This window comes from Rhinopithecus roxellana, chromosome 2, assembly GCF_007565055.1.
Source record: "Rhinopithecus roxellana isolate Shanxi Qingling chromosome 2, ASM756505v1, whole genome shotgun sequence".
NCBI lineage: Eukaryota > Metazoa > Chordata > Mammalia > Primates > Cercopithecidae > Rhinopithecus > Rhinopithecus roxellana.
In genome coordinates this window covers 88405125-88424560 of record NC_044550.1, presented here as the reverse complement: position 1 = coordinate 88424560, position 19436 = coordinate 88405125, and the positions used below count along the sequence as shown (strand labels likewise).

The 19436-nt window shown below is 38.3% G+C and overlaps 1 protein-coding gene across 3 annotated transcripts in view; it reads right to left on the bottom strand.

The window, feature by feature from the left end:
- TMEM144 (transmembrane protein 144) overlaps window positions 1-17912 on the bottom strand; it is a 55653-nt gene extending 37741 nt beyond the window's left edge. Inside the window, exons 1-6 of one of the 3 annotated variants that reach the window (XM_010383250.2) lie at window positions 17678-17912; window positions 16683-16811; window positions 15428-15597; window positions 12884-13006; window positions 10780-10879; window positions 8473-8553 (exon numbers count right to left, since the gene is read on the bottom strand). In XM_010383250.2, the coding sequence (XP_010381552.1) occupies window positions 8473-8553; window positions 10780-10879; window positions 12884-13006; window positions 15428-15536 (413 nt within the window). In that variant the 5' untranslated portion in view covers window positions 15537-15597; window positions 16683-16811; window positions 17678-17912. The remainder of the gene's footprint in view (window positions 1-8472; window positions 8554-10779; window positions 10880-12883; window positions 13007-15427; window positions 15598-16682; window positions 16812-17677) is intronic. The other 2 variants (XM_030923448.1, XM_010383261.2) reach the window with 2 other exon arrangements.
- Window positions 17913-19436: the final 1524 nt, after the last annotated feature.

The following is a 19436-nucleotide window of genomic DNA, read 5'->3' as shown; positions in this document are numbered from 1 at the left end:
CCCCACTTCTATGCAAATAAACTAGAAAATCTAGAAGAAATTGATAAATTATTGGACTCATACACCCTCCCAAGACTAAACCAGGAAGAAGTTGAATCCCTGAATAAACCAATACCAAGTTCTGAAATTGAGGCAGTAATTAATAGCCTACAACCAAAAAAAAAAAAAAAACAAAAAAAAACAAAAAAAAAAATCCCAGGACCAGATGGATTCACAGCCAAATTCTACTAGAGGTACAAAGAGGAGCTGCTACCAATACTTCTGAAACTAGTCCAAACAATTGAAAAGGAAGAACTCTTCATTCACTCATTTTATGAAGCCGGCATCATTGTGATACTAAAACCAGGCAGAGACACAGTGAAAAGAGAAAACTTCAGGCCAATATCCCTAATGAACATTGATGTGAAAATCCTAATCCTCAGTACTGGCAAAATGAATCTGAATACTGGCAAACTGAATCCAACAGCACATCAAAAAACTTATGCACCATGATCAAGTCAGCTTCATCCCTGGAATGCAAGGCTGGTTCCACATATGCAAATCAATATACATCATCCATCACATAAACAGAACCTAAGACAAAAACCACATGATTATGTCAATAGATGCAGAAAAGACCTTTGATAAAATTCAACATTCCTTCATGTTAAAAACTTTCAATAGACTAGGTATTGATGGAACATATCTCAAAATAATAAGAGCTATTTATGACAAACCCACAGCCCATATCATATTGAATGGGCAAAAGCTGGAAGCATTCCCTTTGAAAACTAAGAAGGATTTCTTTGAACAAGACAAGGATGCCCTCTCTCATCACTCCTATTCAACATAGTATTGGAAGTTCCAGCCAGGGCAATCAGGCGAGAGAGAAATAAAGGGTATTCAAATAGGAAGAGAGGAAATCAGATTGTCTCTGTTTCCAGATGACATGACTTTATATTTAGAAAATGCCACCATCTCAGCCCCAAAACCCCTTAAGCTGATAAGTAACTTCAGCAAAGTCTCAGGATACAAAAATCAATGTGCAAAAATCACAAACACTCCTTTACATCAACAATAGACAAGCAGGGAGCCAAATCATGAATGAACTCCCATTAACAATTGCTATAAAGAGAATAAAATACAAGGGAATACAGCTAACAAGGGATGTGAAGGACCTCTTCAAGGAGAACTGCAAACCCCTGCTTAAGGAAATAAGAGAGGACACAAACAAATGGAAAAACATTCCATCCTCACGGACAGGAAGAATTGATATCATGAAAATGTCCATACTGCCCAAAGTAATTTATAGATTCAACGCTATTCCCATCAAACTACCATTGACATTCTTCACAGAATTAGAAAAAAAACTACTTTAAATTTCATATGGAATCAAAGAAGAGTCCGTATAGCCAAGACAATCCTAAGCAAAAAGAACAAAGCTAGAGGCATCATGCTACCTGACTTCAAACTATACTACAAAGCTACAGTAACCAAAACAGCATGGTACTGGTACCAAAACAGACATATAGACCAATGGAACAGAACAGAGAACACAGAAACAACACCACACATCTACAACCACCTGATCTTTGACAAACCTGACAAAAACAAGCAATGGGGAATGGATCTTCTATTCAATAAATGGTGCCAGGAAAACTGGCTAGCCATGTGCAGAAAATGGAAACTAGACCCCTTCCTCATACCTGATACAAAAATTAACTCGAGATGGATTAAAGAGTTAAATGTAAAATCCAAAACCATAAAAACCCTAAAAGAAAATCTAGGAAATACCATTCAGAACATAGGCATGGGCAAAGACTTCTTGACGAAGATGCCAAAAGCAATTGCAACAAAAGCCAAAATTGACAAATGGGATCTAATTAAACTAAAGGGTTTCTGCACAGCAAAAGAAACTATCATCAGAGTGAACAGGCGACCTACAGAATGGGAGAAATTTTTTGCAATCTGCCTGTCTAACAAAGGTTTAATATCCAGAATTTACAAGGAACTTAAACAAATTTACAAGAGAAAAACAAATAACTTCATCAAAAAGTGGGCAAAGGATATGAACAGAGACTTCCCCAAAGAAGACATTTGCATGACCAACAAACATGAAGAAAGCTCAACATCACTGATCATTAGAGAAATGCAAATCAAAACTACAATGAGATACCATCTCAGGCCAGTCAGAATGGTGATTATTAAAAAAAAACAGAAACAATAGATGCTGGCGAAGCTGTGGAGAAATAGGAATGCTTTTACACTGTTGGTGGGAATATAAATTAGTTCAACCATTGTGGAAGAGAGTATGGTGATTCCTCAAGGATCTAGAACCAGAAATACCATTTGACCCAGCCATCCCATTACTGGGTATATACCCAAAGGAATATAAATCATTCTGCTATAAAGACACATGCACATGTATGCTTATCGCAGCACTATTTACAATAGCAAAGTCATGAAACCAACCCAAATGCCCATCAGTGATAGACTGGATAAAGAAAGTGTGGTACATATATACCATGGAATACTTTGCAGTCATAAAGAGGAATGAGGTCATGTCCTTTGCAGAGACATGGATGAGGCTGGAAGCCATCATCCTCAGCAAAGTAACATGGGAACAGAAAACCAAACACTGCATGTTCTCACTCATATGTTGGAATTAAACAGTGAGAACACATGGACACAGGGAGGGGAACAACACACACCACAGCCTGTTGCTGGGTGGCAGGCAAGGGGAGGGAACTTAAAGGATGGGTCAATAGGTGCAGCAAACCACCATGGTACACGTGTACCTATGTAACAATCCTGCACGTTCTGCACATGTATCTTGGAACTTAAAGTAAAAAAATAAAAAATAAATGAATAAATAAATAAAAGGACACTATACACAAGGCTCTTGATTATTTTATTTCAAACAAGTGTACAACCCTCCAACAAATCACTCTCTAAGACTTGACAGTTTTCATCTAAAAAATGGGGATATACACTCATCACAGAGCTGTGATGAAAATGAAATGAGAATGCATACACAATTCTCAGTGTATTTTTGGCACAAAATAAAATCTGAAAACATGTTAGTAAAGAGAAAGCCTTAATTACCAAATGGATGGGTGAGGAGATACTGAGCATGAAAAAGAAATCAGGACTACACAATGATTTTGAGCCAGTGCAACTAATGCTAATCATAAGAATAGGTAAATCAGAAAGAAGAGTCCCAGTGAGTTAGATCAAGGGAGTGGGTGGCAGTTAGTAACGAGAAGGTAATGAAATTTATTTTATGTATATAAACATAAAACCGAATAAATCACAAAATAAATTTAAGTCTTTTGGGCTACAGACTCAAAATAACTTGGTGCAGTACATCAGATACAAAGTTCCATGATAAAGTCTATGAATGCTGTCAAAGGCATAGGTAACTTAAAAGGAAACTTGATGTTTTACCCAAGGATTCTTCTTTACATTTTCAAGCTTTCCAGTTTGCCTAGATTTGCAATCCCATACATCACACACTTAGTAAAAATTGTGTGTGTGCATGTGCATTTACACTGACAATTGAAGTCAACAAACATTTACTAAGCATCAGTTATGTGTAAAACACTATATACAAAACTTTGATGGTGATGGTGGGAGGAATGGTGTATATAGAAAATAATGGGGCTTGTCCTTCAGGAAATCACAGTTCAGGAATAAAGAAGACTGTATAAATAATACAAAGTAGACTCTGATAGTTTCAATAATGGAAGAAGCATAAAAAGTTTTGGTAGTTTAGGGGAAGATTCTAACTAGAGAGAAGAAAATCAAGAAAACATCACATGGGATGGAACAATCTCAAATGATATTAAATGATGGCCAAGGAGGTTGAGAAAAAGGCCTTCAGGGCTGAGGGAAATGTCTGGAGTATGGTGTAATCCTGGGTCAATGAATGCATAATACAGGAAGAAAGGTGAAACATGTTTAGAAACACTGACTGGATAGATGCACTGTAAGGGACAAGCCAGATTAAGGAGACAGGTTTATTCTGAATTCAGTGGGGAAACATTCAAAGGTTTTAAGGTTTTTAAACAGGACAGTGACATGCCCTGATGTAGGGCAGATATAAGCTATCCATACTGGCAAAAGGAAAGAATGGAACCAGGGAAACCAGATGTGAGATTTTTTACAACCATATGTATACAAGTGGGTAGGTAGGATGGGACCGAGGGAAAGCAGAGGAAGAACTTGTGAAACATTCAATTTTTTTTTAAAGGATTAGATATAACATATAAAGGGAAAAAATTAAAGATGACAGGTTTTTAATTTGAATTTAATTTAATTGTGGCCTTCTATGGAGAGAGAGAACTCAGGAAGAGGAACCAGTTTGCAGGGAAGGGTCCAGTAAGAAAAGTAATTCTGATTGGGAAATGTTGAAGGCAAAGAGAAAGGAACAAATGGTTTAGTGTTTGCGAAGTGCTGACCAGCATCGTTCCCTTCTGTGTGTTATCTCAGATAAGACTGAAAGGAGGTACCTGTGGAGCATGTGCAGAGATGTGTAGCTTGGTCCATAGTTAGAAATAAGGGCTGTGTTTTAGACGTGAAGTCCTTGCCCATGCCTATGTCCTGAATGGTATTACCTAGGTTTTCTTCTAGGGTTTTTATGGTATTAGGTCTAACATTTAAGTCTCTAATCCATCTTGAATTAATTTTCGTATAAGGAGTAAGGAAAGGATCCAGTTTCAGTTTTCTACTTATGTCTAAAACACCAAAAGCAATGGCAACAAAAGCCAAAATTGACTAATGGGGATCTAATTAAACTAAAGAGCTTCTGCACAGCAAAAGAAGCTACCATCAGAGTGAACAGGCAACCTACAGAATGGGAGAAAATTTTTGCAATCTACTCATCTGACAAAGGGCTAATATCCAGAACCTACAAAGAACTCAAACAAATTTACAAGAAAAAAACAAACAACCCCATCAAAAAGTGGGCAAAGGATATGAACAGACATTTCTCAAAAGAAGACATGCATACAGCCAACAGACACATGAAAAAATGCTCATCATCACTGGCCATCAGAGAAATGTAAATCAAAACCACAATGAGATACCATCTCACACCAGTTAGAATGGCAATCATTAAAAAGTCAGGAAACAACAAGTGCTGGAGAGGATGTGGAGAAATAGGAACACTTTTACACTGTTGGTGGGATTGTAAACTAGTTCAACAATTATGGAAAAGAGTATGGCGATTCCTCAAGGATCTAGAACTAGACGTACCATATGACCCAGCCATCTCATTACTGGATATATACCCAAAGGATTATAAATCATGCTGCTATAAAGACACATGCACACGTATGTTCATTGCGACACTATTCACAATAGCAAAGACTTGGAATCAACCCAAATGTCTACCAGTGACAGACTGGATTAAGAAAATGTGGCACATATACACCATGGAATACTATGCAGCCATAAAAAAGGATGAGTTTGCGTCCTTTGTAGGGACATGGATGAAGCTGGAAACCATCATTCTCAGCAAACTATCACAAGAACAGAAAACCAAACACTGCATGTTCTCACTCATGGGTAGGAACTGAACAATGAGATCACTTGGACTCGGGAAGGGGAACATCACACACCGGGGCCTATTATGGGGAGGTGGGAGGGGGAGGGATTGCATTGGGAGTTATACCTGATGTAAATGACGAGTTGATGGGTGCTGACGAGTTGATGGGTGCAGTACACCAACATGGCACAAGTATACATATGTAACAAACCTGCATGTTATGCACATGTACCCTAGAACTTAAAGTATAATAATAATAATAATAATAAAAAGAAGGGCTGTGGCTTGAGGAAAGGTGACAGCTAGAAACAATGATTTGGGTTTCCTCACATTGTAAAATAATAGATGAAGCTGTGGAGTAAACATAACCCTCCAGGGAAGGCACGTAAAATGAGAAGACAAAAGAATGGAGAGCAGATCCTTAAAGATAATCCAAATCATATTATTATTATTTGAATTGAAAAGGACATCGGTCTTGTTATAGACCTCTGGCTCCTGGATCTTCAAGGAAGCAAATGTTTAACGGAGTGTCCTGAATATATTGTTTCTTGGTATCAGCTTTGCTCTCATCCTTACACACTCTCTCCTGAACCATGGAGCATGGAAGACTGAAAATTACATTTCCCAAACTTTATTGGCAGCTAGATTCTGCCAGTGGGAGGCACTTGCATCATTTGAGAAGATGGGAGAAGACATTATGTTTTGGTGGTGCCTCCAGTAGTTTCAGCAGAAGCAGTCGGTCAGGCAGAGGCAATTCAGCAGTATTGTGTGGGCTTCAGGGTTTTGGGTGACACCGCCTTTCTTCTTCTTATTTAATTGGGTCTTGTAAACAGTTCCCTGTGTTAAATCCTCTCCTATTTAAAATACCTGGAGTGGTTTTGGTATACAGACTGACAGACACTTTGTATATCACATAAAGAAAATGGAAGGCTAGAAATTAACCAACCTTTAAAAATTAGACTGGCCAGGCGCAATGGCTCACGCCTGTAATCCCAGCACTTTGGGAAGCCAAGACGGGCTGATCACCAGGTCAGGAGATCGAGACCATCCTGGCTAACACGGTGAAACCCCGTCTCTACTAAAAATACAACAAATTAGCCCAGCGTGGTAGCGGGTGCCTGTAGTCCCAGCTACTTGGGAGGCGGAGCTTGCAGTGAGCCTAGATCGCGCCACTGCACTCCAGCCTGAGTGACAGAGCAAGACTCCATCTCTAAAAAACAAAACAAAACAAAACAAAAAAATTAGACTATACAGGGGATAGAAGCAATAATTTTAATTTTAAAAAGAAAAGCAATATCCTAAACGGATGCAACCATATTTCAAGTGTCTTTACATGGACCATGAAGCTCCAAGTTTATTCAGTGAATACCCTTCAGAACAAACAGATTTAACCGAGTTAAAATAATGAAATGACATATTCCAGAAACTCCTCTTAGCAGAGAAACATAGAAGGGAGCCTAGATGCACTACAGGAAGAGTTCTTGAATTTCCTTGCTACAGACCAAGTTCAAATTGAGCTACAGGGTTCCTCAGGGGCACTGCCTAGTGGAACATAAAGCTGGGCAACAAATACCCAACAGGGAAACAGTAATTGAACATAAATGTTATTAATAAAATAATTGTAATGGCAACTAATATGTAGAGCATTAACCATGTAATCAGCACTATATGAAGCACTAAACATATTTTATTTCATTTAACCCTCAAAATACTTTATTAAGTTGGTGGCTATTATCATCCCTCTTTACAAATGGAGAAACCAAAGCTTGGAGAACTGAAGTTATTTGCCCATGGCCACATAGGTGGAAGTGGTAGAACATGAATAATTGATTTGCAATTTTAGAGAACGTATTTTTCTAAATAAAGAAGAAGTGTGGAGGAAAACAATGCCTGATAGCCTGGGTAAACTGGCCTTAAATTGTCATTAAATCAAAACTAAGCCATGCTATGTTACAGTTTTCGTGTGTAAAGAAATTGTTTTTGAGAGAGCTATTCAGAGTTAGAATTCTGTGCAAATTGTACAAAATACATAAAATTGCCTCTAACCAAAAAAAGTCAGGAATCTGCTATTTTAGAATAATTTATGTTATTTTTTTTCTCCAATTCGCCTGGGACTACTCTCTAAGGCAACATTTCAATGACAAAGAGATTGTTCCTGAATGCGGCTGGGGAAAAGCCATCATTGCTGAAGGAAGGCAAATATACTGTTCTTTCCCTGAAGAATAAAAAAAGTACTAAAATCTTTCTAGGCAGTACTATCCATTATGCGAATAACTGGCAGGGAATATAAATGGAATCCAGAGGGGAAAGAAGACTAAATTTAAGGTGACCCAGTTCCTATTAAGTTTTATGGACTGAACACTGCCATATAGAGATTCAAAGACATTTTCCCCCTTATTCATAGAGTGCATACAGCTAGACACAGATGCAACCAAACATGGGCATTCAAAAGAGTATGTGTTCTCACAGGTGAAAGCTGTCTAGCTAGGTTGAGAAGAGTGAGTGAGGAGACAGGGAAGTGGAAACTAGGTGAGACAGGAAGTGAGTCGTACATAAAAGAGAGAATCAGTGACTACTCCAGGGGCATCAGGAAGCCAGCAGAACGCTTTTTTGCAATAGCATGTTTTAGTTTGCAAAATATTTGATTTTCATTGATAAGCTATGTGTGATGATTTTCTACATGTTATAGATGATAAAACTAAGCTTAAGAGCAGTTAAATGATTTTCCAGGTTCTCAGAGTTTTGGAGAGCTAAAGCTGGGGCTCCTGCCCCCCAAATCTGGTACTTTTTATCCTCTAAAACCAGTCATTGTAAATGAAGAATCTGAGGAACAAGCGTGTGGATTTTATGAAATGTAGGTTTAAAAATGTAAACATATCAGGATCCTTAAAAAAGCACTCTCCATGTTTTTAAGAACAGCAAAATCACTAGAAATGACTGTGTACCTTACTACTGAGAGCCCGGCTCCAACGTAATTGAGCAGCGGATTTGGTACTTCTTCTGCATCCAGTCCAAACCAGCCAAACCTGAAAATCCAGAAAGTCACATCAAATTAAATATTGTTAAGATGTTTCACCATAATGTTTAAGGGCATGGACTCGGGGCCAGATTCCTGGGTTCAAATCCTAGCTCACTCACTTATTAGTTGTGACTTTGGGTAAGTTACTGATTTTCACTGTGCCTCAATTTCCAATTTTTTTTTTTTTTTTTTTTTTGAGATGGAGGCTTGCTCTGTCACCCAGGCTGGAGTACAGTGGTATGATCTTGGCTCATTGCAACCTCTGCCTCCCGAATTCAATCTATTCTCCTACCTCAGCCTCCCAAGTAGCTGGGACTACAGGTGCCTGTCACCAAGCCTGGCTAATTTTTGTATTTTTAGTAGAGGCAGGGTTTTGCCGGTCTTGAACTCCTGAAATCAAGTGATCCACCCACCTCATCCTCCCAAAGTGCTGGGATTACAGGCATTAGCCAACGTGCCCAGCTTCCCATGTTTAAAATAGGATAATAATTGTACCTACCTTATAAGTTTGTTACAAAGATTAAATGAGTTAGTATACATAAAAGTACTTGTGAATGACTCTTTAGTAAGACTAAAAAAGAAGTAGGAAAAAATAGTTCACCTGACTCATGGAAGGTTAATTAATTGGTTACAATATTGTATTGTATACGATATTGTATAGTGTTTGGAGTAGACTTTTTAAAAACTTCTAGGTTAAATATCCCTACTCTGTCATCACCACAGATTTTTTTTTTTCCTACCTTGACATTGCTGTGATCATCACCAAGAATCACTGAGAACCATCCAGGGGCAAGAGGAAAGGAGAAAAGAAGGAAAAGAAAAAGAAAATAGCAGGAGGTGGGGAATGGGGAAAGGATGGGAGAGAATGTATTGGAAGTTAGTAAGTTGGTTTGTTTTGTTGTTTTGAGGTGGTTATAATGCTTTGAGTGGAAAGGGAGTCCAAAAGGTAAGATGAGAATAACACCCTACATTCTACTCATTTTTCCAAAATTGATTTGAGTGTTAATCTTAATGCTGACCAACAGCACCAGTCTGATAGAACTTTGTGTAATGATGGGACTGTTCTCTATCTTCACTGCACAAAAGAGTAGCCTCTCCCCATATGTAGCTACTGAGCACACCAAATGTGGCTAGTGCAATCAAGAAACTGGAGGTTTAATTTTATCAATTTAAATTAATTTAAATTTAAATATAAATGGCCTCCTGTGGTTTCTGGCTACTCTATTGGACAGCACAACGCTAGAGCTGAGGCTGGCAAACTTTTTCTCAAAGGCCAGACCGTAAATAATTTAGGCTTTGAGGGTCAGTTATTCCCTTGCTGCTCAACTCTGCCACTGTAATAGAAAAACAGCCATAGACAGTCCTTAAATGGATGGGTTTGGCTGTGTTCTGATAAAACGTTATTTATAGAAATGGCTGGGAAACCAGGCCATGGTTTGCCAACCCTGTTCTAGAGGGAAGAATATGTGCTCTGGAACTAGAAGACCTGGGTTTGAATTGTAGCTTCATAGTTCTGTGACCTACAGTAAGTTACTTAACCTCTTTGTGTATCTACTCTAAGATAGTGCTTACTTCATGTATTTGTGAAAGTGAGATGATAATGATGCATAGCACATGTCCAGCAAATTGTCACACAATAGAAAGGGACAATAAACATCAGTTTCTTTTTTCTCTCTCTACTTCTGTTTGCCAGATTTAATGCTACACTATATCTTGATCAAATATCTAGATTATTTATTATTTATTTATTTATTTATTTTGAGACAGAGTCTCGCTCTGTTGCCCAGGCTGGAATGCAGTGGCGTGATCTCGTCTCACTGCAAGCTCCGCCTCCGGGGATCATGCCATTCTTCTGCCTCAGCCTCCCCAGCAGCTGGGACTACAGGCGCCTGCCACCACGTCCGGCTAATTTTTTGTATTTTTAGTAGAGACGGGGTTTCACCGTGTTAGCCAGAATGGTCTCAATCTCCTGACCTTGTGATCTGCCCGGCTCGGCCTCCCGAAGTGCTAGCATTACAGGCATAAGCCTGTAAATATATTTAATTTCTACATATTCTAAATATTAAGAATTTAGGGCAAATAGCAATAGAAGGTGGCATATTTGATGTGTATGTTTTACCAGCTATAAACTCTGTGAGAATAAGAATCACATGTTATTCCTCTCAGTAAACACTTGCCTTACATAGAATATGGGTGCAGGAAATCTTAGTTGAACTAATTTGACTTGAATTACCTTGAGCTTGCCCAGCCAGTTAAGGCATTAAATGATCCCCAGATTAAGATTCCAAGGCCTAATCCAATGGTTTTGATAATTGGGACAACAGCAATGTTCCCTGCAGATGTAATATACAGAAGAAACATGTCATTTCCAATATAGAAAATACATTTATAAATAGAATTAGTTTTTATTCTAACTTCAACTGAAGTGGATGGGATTTGGACAAATTTAGTAAAGCACAGTTCCTTATTTTTGAAGTAAGATAACCACATTTTTGGCATTAAATTTATGATTATGATTGCTAAAAGAACTAGGCTTAGGGAAAAAGTCTATAAAGAAAAATGTTGAACTCCTAATTGTACAGAGGTTTCTCGCCCTTCGCATAGCTCTCTATTCTGTGACTCTTCATGGAAGCTGTCAGTGATAAGTTATCAGTGACCATCCTCTTAGACTTGAACTAGGGCCAATTACTGGCAGAAGTCTTTGGCCATAAAACAGGCCCAGAATTTGCTCTTCCATGATTGCTGATTTGTCTTCTGGATTTCCACATTCACTCTCTTATGTTTTGAGGGTCACTGAGGGCCAAATCCATATGCATATATATTTTTGGTCTGTCCTACAATCTCTTCTTGAAAGGTTATCTCTTTAGGATTCCATGATGTCTTCATCACTTGATTCTCCTCCTGTTTCTCTCTTTAGCTCTTTCTCTAGCTGCTATTTTTCATCATTCCTTCTGGATTAAGGTACCTCCTAAAGATTTTCCCTTGAACATATTTGTCCCCTTGCTTTATTGTCCTTTGGGTACTTGACCTAATTTCATGATTTCAGCTACCAGCTAAAGGTGCATGTTCCCAGTGCTACAGCTCTAACCTGGACCTACTTTAGAGTTTTAATATTATTCTCCAAACCTTCAAGAAGAAATCTCCAACCAGATGTTTTCTATGGTGGAAACATCAGGATGTTCATGCTCAGAAAGGGCCAAGCTGAACCCATCCTTTTCCCTTTCAATCATGTTCTTTTTCCTTTCCTCACATGTGTCAATACCACCACCCTCCTAATCACCTGTAATCAAATCTCTATGTTATCATTGGCCCCCTCCCATTCTGCTATGCCCTATATGCTATCAGTTGCTACAACCTATGGCATGCACATTTGCAACATATCTCAAATTGGGCTCTTTCCCCACAGAAACTCAGTGGAATCTGCTGGGTGAACAGAAATACTCTCATGGCTATAAAGATCTGCAGGATGGATGGATGTTTCGTCTGTTCCTCTCCCTCTATTAGATATGACAAGCAATCATACGGAGGTCTAAGTGAGGTATAATAATGTAAATCCTGGTGGAAATCTAAAAGCTAACTCTTTTGTCTTCTAACTTATGAACTTCACTAAATCATTTCACTCCTCAGAGACTCAAATTAAGTGGGTAATAAATAAATTTTCATTTTAATTTTTTAAATAAATTTTTAACATTTTCACATGTATTTGCTCTTAATGAAATTATTTCTAAAGATCATTGATACTTGGAATTCTCTTTGCTGAAGGAAAAAAGACCTCCTGGGGTGTATTTATATTAATTGAAGGGAAACACTTCTTGATTGACCAAGCCAAGTTATGAATTCTAATTATATAATTTCAGGTACTGATAAGGAAACAGAGAGATTTTTGTTTACTTTGCTTTTCTGTTAACTAGCCCCTTTGAAATGAAGTATCTTCACATTGGCCTAATTAGGTTAAGCCCTAAAAATGATATTAGTAGAGATTACTATCTAATAAATATTTTCTGATAAACATGCTAGAAAAAAGGGGACAGAACACACTAAAATAATAAATGAGTTATGCTTGAATAGATGGAGAATAATTAAAATGTTTTTACTATAAAAATTTTCTACCAGGAACTTAAAAGTAAATCATTTAGAGGAATAAATCAGGTGGAACAAATCAGGTAAGACACCAAAAATATTCATTGAGCATGTGAAGGCAAGAAAGTAGTTAATTTCGAGTATCTATGACTAAGGGTTATCAGAATCACTGTTTGTGCTATTTCCTCCTATTGTGAACAAGAATTATTTTGATCATTATGTTACATAATAAAAGTACAAATTATATCAGACATTACCTGTTGCCCAAATGCAGCCTCCAAGCATTGCAAAAGGCCAAAACTTTGGGCAATGTAATATCAGATTGACCACCAAGGCAACCAACCATATGGCAGCACAAAGGACCCACTGGAGAAACATTCCTGGAAATAAACAAACTCGGTGTTAGTGGTTCAAACTGAATTGAATAAATTTGTGCTCAGGAATATCTATGAGGTGGTATTATAGGAATGGCCACAATTTATTGAATGCCATATGCCATGGACTTTGCACATTTCATTCTTACGACTACTCTGCATCATAATTAACCCTAGCTCAAAGATAGAGAAAATGAATCTGCAATTAAGCAATGTGTCCAAACAGGTAGTAGTTTGTTGAGCTGGAATTTAAACCCAGGTCGACTCCAAGGCTTAGACATGGTGTGCTCTGGCTTAATATTATTTTTTTCTCCTATTAGACAAATCAAGAATTTTCGGCCAAAGAGTGATGGCAAGACCAAGTGTATATTCTCATTCAGATGCCACACTGAGTACTCCTGCATCCCCAAAACATGGCAGTAAGTACTTCAGAATAGCATGACAGTAATTTAAACCTTCAGTGACCATTTGTGCCACCTCTGGGATAAAAATAAAATCATTTATGGTCATACATAGGCCTCATACAGTTAGAGTTCAATGCCTATGATGAGTCAGGCATTATAAACCTGAGAATTCGCTTTCTAGGTCAAGGTTACTCTACTTTCTATACTTTGAGTTGCCATTTTCCAGTTATCTGAAGATAACCTAGTGATGAGGTATATCTGTACCTTTTTGAGGCTTCTGCGTCATTAAGGATTTAGAGATTAAAAGGATGACGAAATAGTTGACATTGAAAGAAATACTGAGGCAGTTAAAACTCAATGGATTACTTCTAGCACTAACTTTGGAAGATTGTTGCCCTTCTTGGATTCAATCTCATGGTGGAGGAGAGAGAAAAAATGGCTGCTAATCTCTATGACAAAAGAGTAGAATCAGCCAGGCATGGTGATTGCAATCCTAACACTTTGGGAGGCCGAAGTGGGTGGACTGCCTGAGCTCAGGAGTTCGAGACCAGCCTGTACAACATGGTGAGACTCCATCTCTACTAAAAATGCAAGAAATTGGCCGAGTGTGGTAGTGTGTGCCTGTAGTTCCAGCTACTTGGCAGGCTGAGACATGAGAATCACTTGAACCCTAAAGGCAGAGGTTGCAGTGAGCCAAAATTATGATACTTCACTCCATCCTCGGTGCAAGAGTGAGACTCTGTCCCCTCAAAAAAATGAAAAATAAAAAATAAAAAAGAGTAGAATCACAGAGATGAAAAGAAACTTCATTTTATAAGTAGTTCGCTTTACAATGAGAAACTGAAAACAGCAGAGCTGGTAATATTTGCCCAGGATCACAAAGCTAATTGTGGAAGATTAAAAGCTAGATCCTCTACCCATTTTTTTTGTTCCTCAGGTAGTTCCTATTCTTGTCCTAACTCCAGAGGAAAAAAGAAGAAAGGCCCTGGAGGAAAACAATTTGTAATCGTATTTTCTAAGTGCACGAAGACAAAGAACTGGTGAAATAACACAACTGTGGTCAGGTAATAAATACTAGCAAAGAAGTAATCCAAACATGTGTTCACTGTCAATCTCAATTCCTTCTCCTGGCTTCAATATGGAAGTCAGGTAAATACAAATAACTCTTGCTTCTCCTTCTCCAAAATTCACATTAGTCAGTTCTGCTATGATGTAACAAGTGCATTCCTTGAAATCACTGCACTATGCAAAATCATGCAGTAAAACCTGCAGAGCATATGGGGAAAATGGGACTAGGGGAACAACACTCAACCTAATTTAAATGGTAGTACAGTTTTAACTGGTTAACTGGTTAATTATATGAACGCTATAATAAATAGGGCATTTGAATTGAAAAAGTCCAGAAGTTTGCTCCTGGAAGTGGGCATCCAAAGGGTTGCAGCTTAAGAGTTACTGTGAAGGTGTTGGGTGAGGAGTTCTGACAGCAGATGTGGTCGGGTGGAATATTTCATAACCACATGTGGTGAACTAAGGGAGCTGGTCGATATTTGAAGGATGTGTGGGTGTATGCGTGCATTGTGTGTATTATCACACATCTTTATTCATCTAGGTGCAGTTTTCTGTGTTTATCTAGAGCTTTCTCATAGACAAAATTGCACATAAGCAAGCTAAAAATCTGTTATGCTTAAATTGTTCTCTAATATATCAATCATGTTGAAGATTCATGTTTTCAAACAAGCGTTATTAGTAGAACTGACTATAAATTTCTTCCATTCATATGATGGCCCAAGAGCTTTCCTGACAGTAACCTCCCTAGCTTTACCATGAAACAACCTTAGTGGTTCTCCTATTCTGACTTGCAGACAAACTGGTATGGGCACTGTCAAATGATTAATTTTAAGCTCTATTCATTAGGTATCAAGATCAACATGATTTATTTTCATAGCTGTACTTTTAAAAGACCAAAAAAGGAACTTCATTTTTAAAAATAATATAACGTTAAGAATCAAGGAAAAATAATTACCATCACCAGTATCAAATTTTTTAAGTGGCACAAAATTTGAGCCAAACAAAAGGATAGCTACAAAACAGGAGATGTAACCAAAGGTTAGGTCTGCTTCATTATTGCTCATGGTTCCAGTCTTGATGAGTTTAGCTGGTTCACTTCAGACTTGATGTACTTTTCAGGAGCTTCTGAAATTAAAAAAAAAAATGAAACAATTGAGATGTGAATCTGTGAACAAATTGTGATTAACATATTTATCAAATTTTTCAAAAGTATGCTAAGACTCCTTTCTGTGGATGGTTAGGACATGACAGAAGTATATATTATGTTTGTACTTCATGCTCATTTATTCTGTCAGCAAATATTTTTGAACACTAGCCTACAATTTAAAAAGAACAACTTTGTTTTCAGGGCTTGAAAGCCTAACTTATTCTAAGATCTGAAGACAATTTTTAGTACATTACAAAAAAAAAAATTATCCCATGTAGGTTCCACCACTGCAGAAAGTTTTAGTGAACAACACAGCTAAACTTATTTAACAGCTCTAGCTCCTCTATGAAGAAAAGGACTAAAACCACAAATAACCAAGAATTAGACATTTTTTCATAAAGTTAGCATTTGGAAAAGGCCACTGAATACAATTCAGATTTTTAGTTTCCCGAGATACAGGAGAAAAAAACACCACCAAAGTAATTTTATCACAGGGTACAGAGTCTTTCCACAATGCCTTCTTGGATTCATTCATATATGGCACACTGGCCCTTTGGAATAAGTCCTCTGGAATAGAATCAGAATAATCCAGTGGTTTCTTTTTCCCTGCAAATTTAATGTTATATTAATAACTTCTTGTATATATGTATTGAATAAAGTACACCTGAAATCAAATCACCTTTCCTTGTTATTTTATTTCACAATGACAAATATTTAAAGGGCCATGTATTGTTCCTAACGTGTTCTTGCAGAGAATATTAAATATACAACAACCTACAAAATATATTATTTGCCATTATTAAAGGTAGTTTAACTGAAAACAAGGATCACTTCAAAACTGGTCATAAACTTTAGTAAAGAAAATGTGTATTTGAAATTGTGTGGACTTTCTTAAAACAAAAACAAAAACACATTGCTATTAAGAAAACATCCTCCTTAGGGATGTGGTTGAGGAAGAGACACTGAGGCACATTTCAACATTGACACAATAATGCTATTCAATAAATATAATAATAATTCTACTGTTAGGCTCAAAGAGGGGTTGAGCCCTACAGAGACTTACATGGGTTATGACTCAAGGGTCAGCTGAAGCAGGTGCTTGCTGCTAAGATAACAGAGGTGCCAAGATAACAAAGGTGCAACAGGTCAGAGATGCAGGAAGTCATAGGAAGCTTGAAAAGCTAACCTATGACTAAAAAGACACATGATTGGGTGATAACGCATTATTTTCTCTTCATTTTAATTAACAACAAGCAAAGCAAAACAAAACCTTTATGTGTACATTCATAAAAAGAGAATGTCTAACCTTCAAGAGTGGCAAATTATTTATTGAAAAGAAGGCTCCACAAAGGCCCTACACCTCTGAAACGGAGAGAATAATTTGATGTGCTAATTAGAGTGCATGAGCTTCATTTTGACTACTGAATAAACATCAATCAGTTATTACCTATAGATAAATGAAGGTTATTGCATGCAGCTCTTGTACATTTTAGAGCATGTGATCTTATTTCATTGTGAATTGGCAATAACTTACTGTCTTTAAAAAGGCTCTACCTCGCTCTAAAACAATGAAATTTTTGTGGAAAAGAAAAGGAGTATCACTCCATCCAGCACATTTTTTTCCAATTCTTCCTGCACAAAACCTAAAAAGTCTCAAACATTATTTTAATGTTTTCTTTTCAGTGTCCGCTGATATTTTGTCAAACTATATTAATTCATTTTTATTTTATTACTTTTGTTTCATTTATTAGTAAATACTTCTCCTTTACATTTTTCCTAGTAATTTAAACTTCTACGCAGACTTGGAAAAAATTCGTATTCGGTATGTTCTGATCAATACTGTTTGCTCCACTCCAACTAAAATTTCCTTTTTAGTTTCATGTTGATTTCCCCAAATCTCCTGGCAAGTACCGCCTGTCTTTGGGCTAAAATTAACAGTGCTTGAATGTATTTATTCTGAGCCTTGATTTTTCTTTTTAACCATGAGCACGTTTTTGAAAAATCATGGGACGCTCCCCTGCAAAGCGACTTTGCTTTCCTTTGAGTGGCTGTACTCACTGCGTTCCGGGCTGGCGGCTGAAGCTCCTTCCTACTCAGCGCCGGCGCGATCCGCCCCCTACATGCCGGCGTGGAGCCGGAGCCTGACTCATTCCCTCTACGTGCTGGGGGCGGTCTGGCCAGCCTTTACTTTCTGCGGGAACAATTTCCCACACACCGGCCGGGAGGAGAGGGGAGGGCTCTAGCACCCGTGACCCAAAGTCTCATTCCCAGGGTGCTCGCGAAGAGCGCCAATCCAGCCTTGACTTCCTGCTGGGACGTTTACCTCCCTAAGGAGGGTGGAGAGGGGAGGGCTTTAGCACCGGTGACCCAGAGGCCTTCATAGGACAGCAGGTTGAGGAACGCCTTCCTTCAGTTGCTGTCCTGGAGTGAATTGTCAGGTGGCTCATGAGGAGTCGTCAACCCTGGGTCGGTCAACCAGGAAACTAGAAGAGTTTTGTGTATTTCAAGAGGTGATTATTCAGGGAACTCTCAGCATGTCACCATCTCTAAGTGTCACAGAGGGAGGTATTATTTGTGCAGTTTGTGGATAAAACAAAAGGTTGAGGAATTTCACACCACTGTAAAAGATTATGTCAAGTGAATTTTTCCACTTGGTATTAAGAAATTCATCTGCACCACTGATGTCAGTAACATCCCTCGTGACATAACAAGATTTCACTTGTAATCACTAACTATAGATGCAACCAAGCCATTTATCTGTACAGGCTATTTATCTGTTTTTTGGTCTTGTTTTGTTTTTGTAGACGGAGTCTCGCTCTGTCGTCCAAGCTAGAGCGCAGTGGCGCGATCTCGGCTCACTGCAATCTCCGCCTCCTGGATTCAAGCAATTCTCCTGCCTCAGCCTCCTGAGTAGCTGGGACTACAGGCGCCCACCACCACAACCGGCTAATTTTTTGTATTTTTAGTAGAGACGGGGTTTCACTGTGTTAGCCAGGATGGTCTCCATCTCCTGACCCTGTGATCCGCCTGCCTCGGCCTCCCAAAGTGCTGGGATTACAAGCGTGAGCCGCTGCTCCAGGCCTGTATTTTTATCTAATATGTACTTAGTGTCACATGAGAATATATGTTCTAGGTTTCTCAAGCTTGACTGCACATAATGGCCCAGGGAGGTGGCTTTAAAAAACAAAATAAAACAAAACTACTATCTGGATCCAATACCAAAGCAATTAAAATAGAATCTCTGAGTATGTGACTCAGGAATCATTTCCTTTCAAAAGTCTTCCCCGGCTGACTCTAATGTGAAGCTAGGCTCAAGAATCGTATTCTAATCAATACTTGTCAAACTGTATTGCCAGTAAGAATAACCTGAGGAATGGGTTAAAATGCAGGTTCCTGATATCTTTATTTAGATTTTGAGGAATATTGTTCTAGTTCTGTACTGTTCAATATGTAGCCACTAGTAGCATGTGGTTATTTAAAATTAAATCACAATAAAATATTTAGTAGTTTGCTTGCACTGGACACCTTTCAAGTGCTCAGTGGCCAGATATGCAGGTTATAGAACATCTCTGTCATTGCAGAAAGCTCTACTGGAAAACACTGCTCTAGACTGTTAGCCATGGAAGTACAAAGGTTACCCAGATAAAATCATCTCTTCAGTCGGAAGACATGTATACAGGCTCGCCTGTAATACTAGCACTTTGGGAGGCTGAGGCGGGCGGATCACGAGGTCAGGCATTGGAGACCAGCTTGGCCAACATGGTGAAACCCTGTCTCTTCTAAAAATACAAAAATTAGCCGGGCGTAATGGTGCATG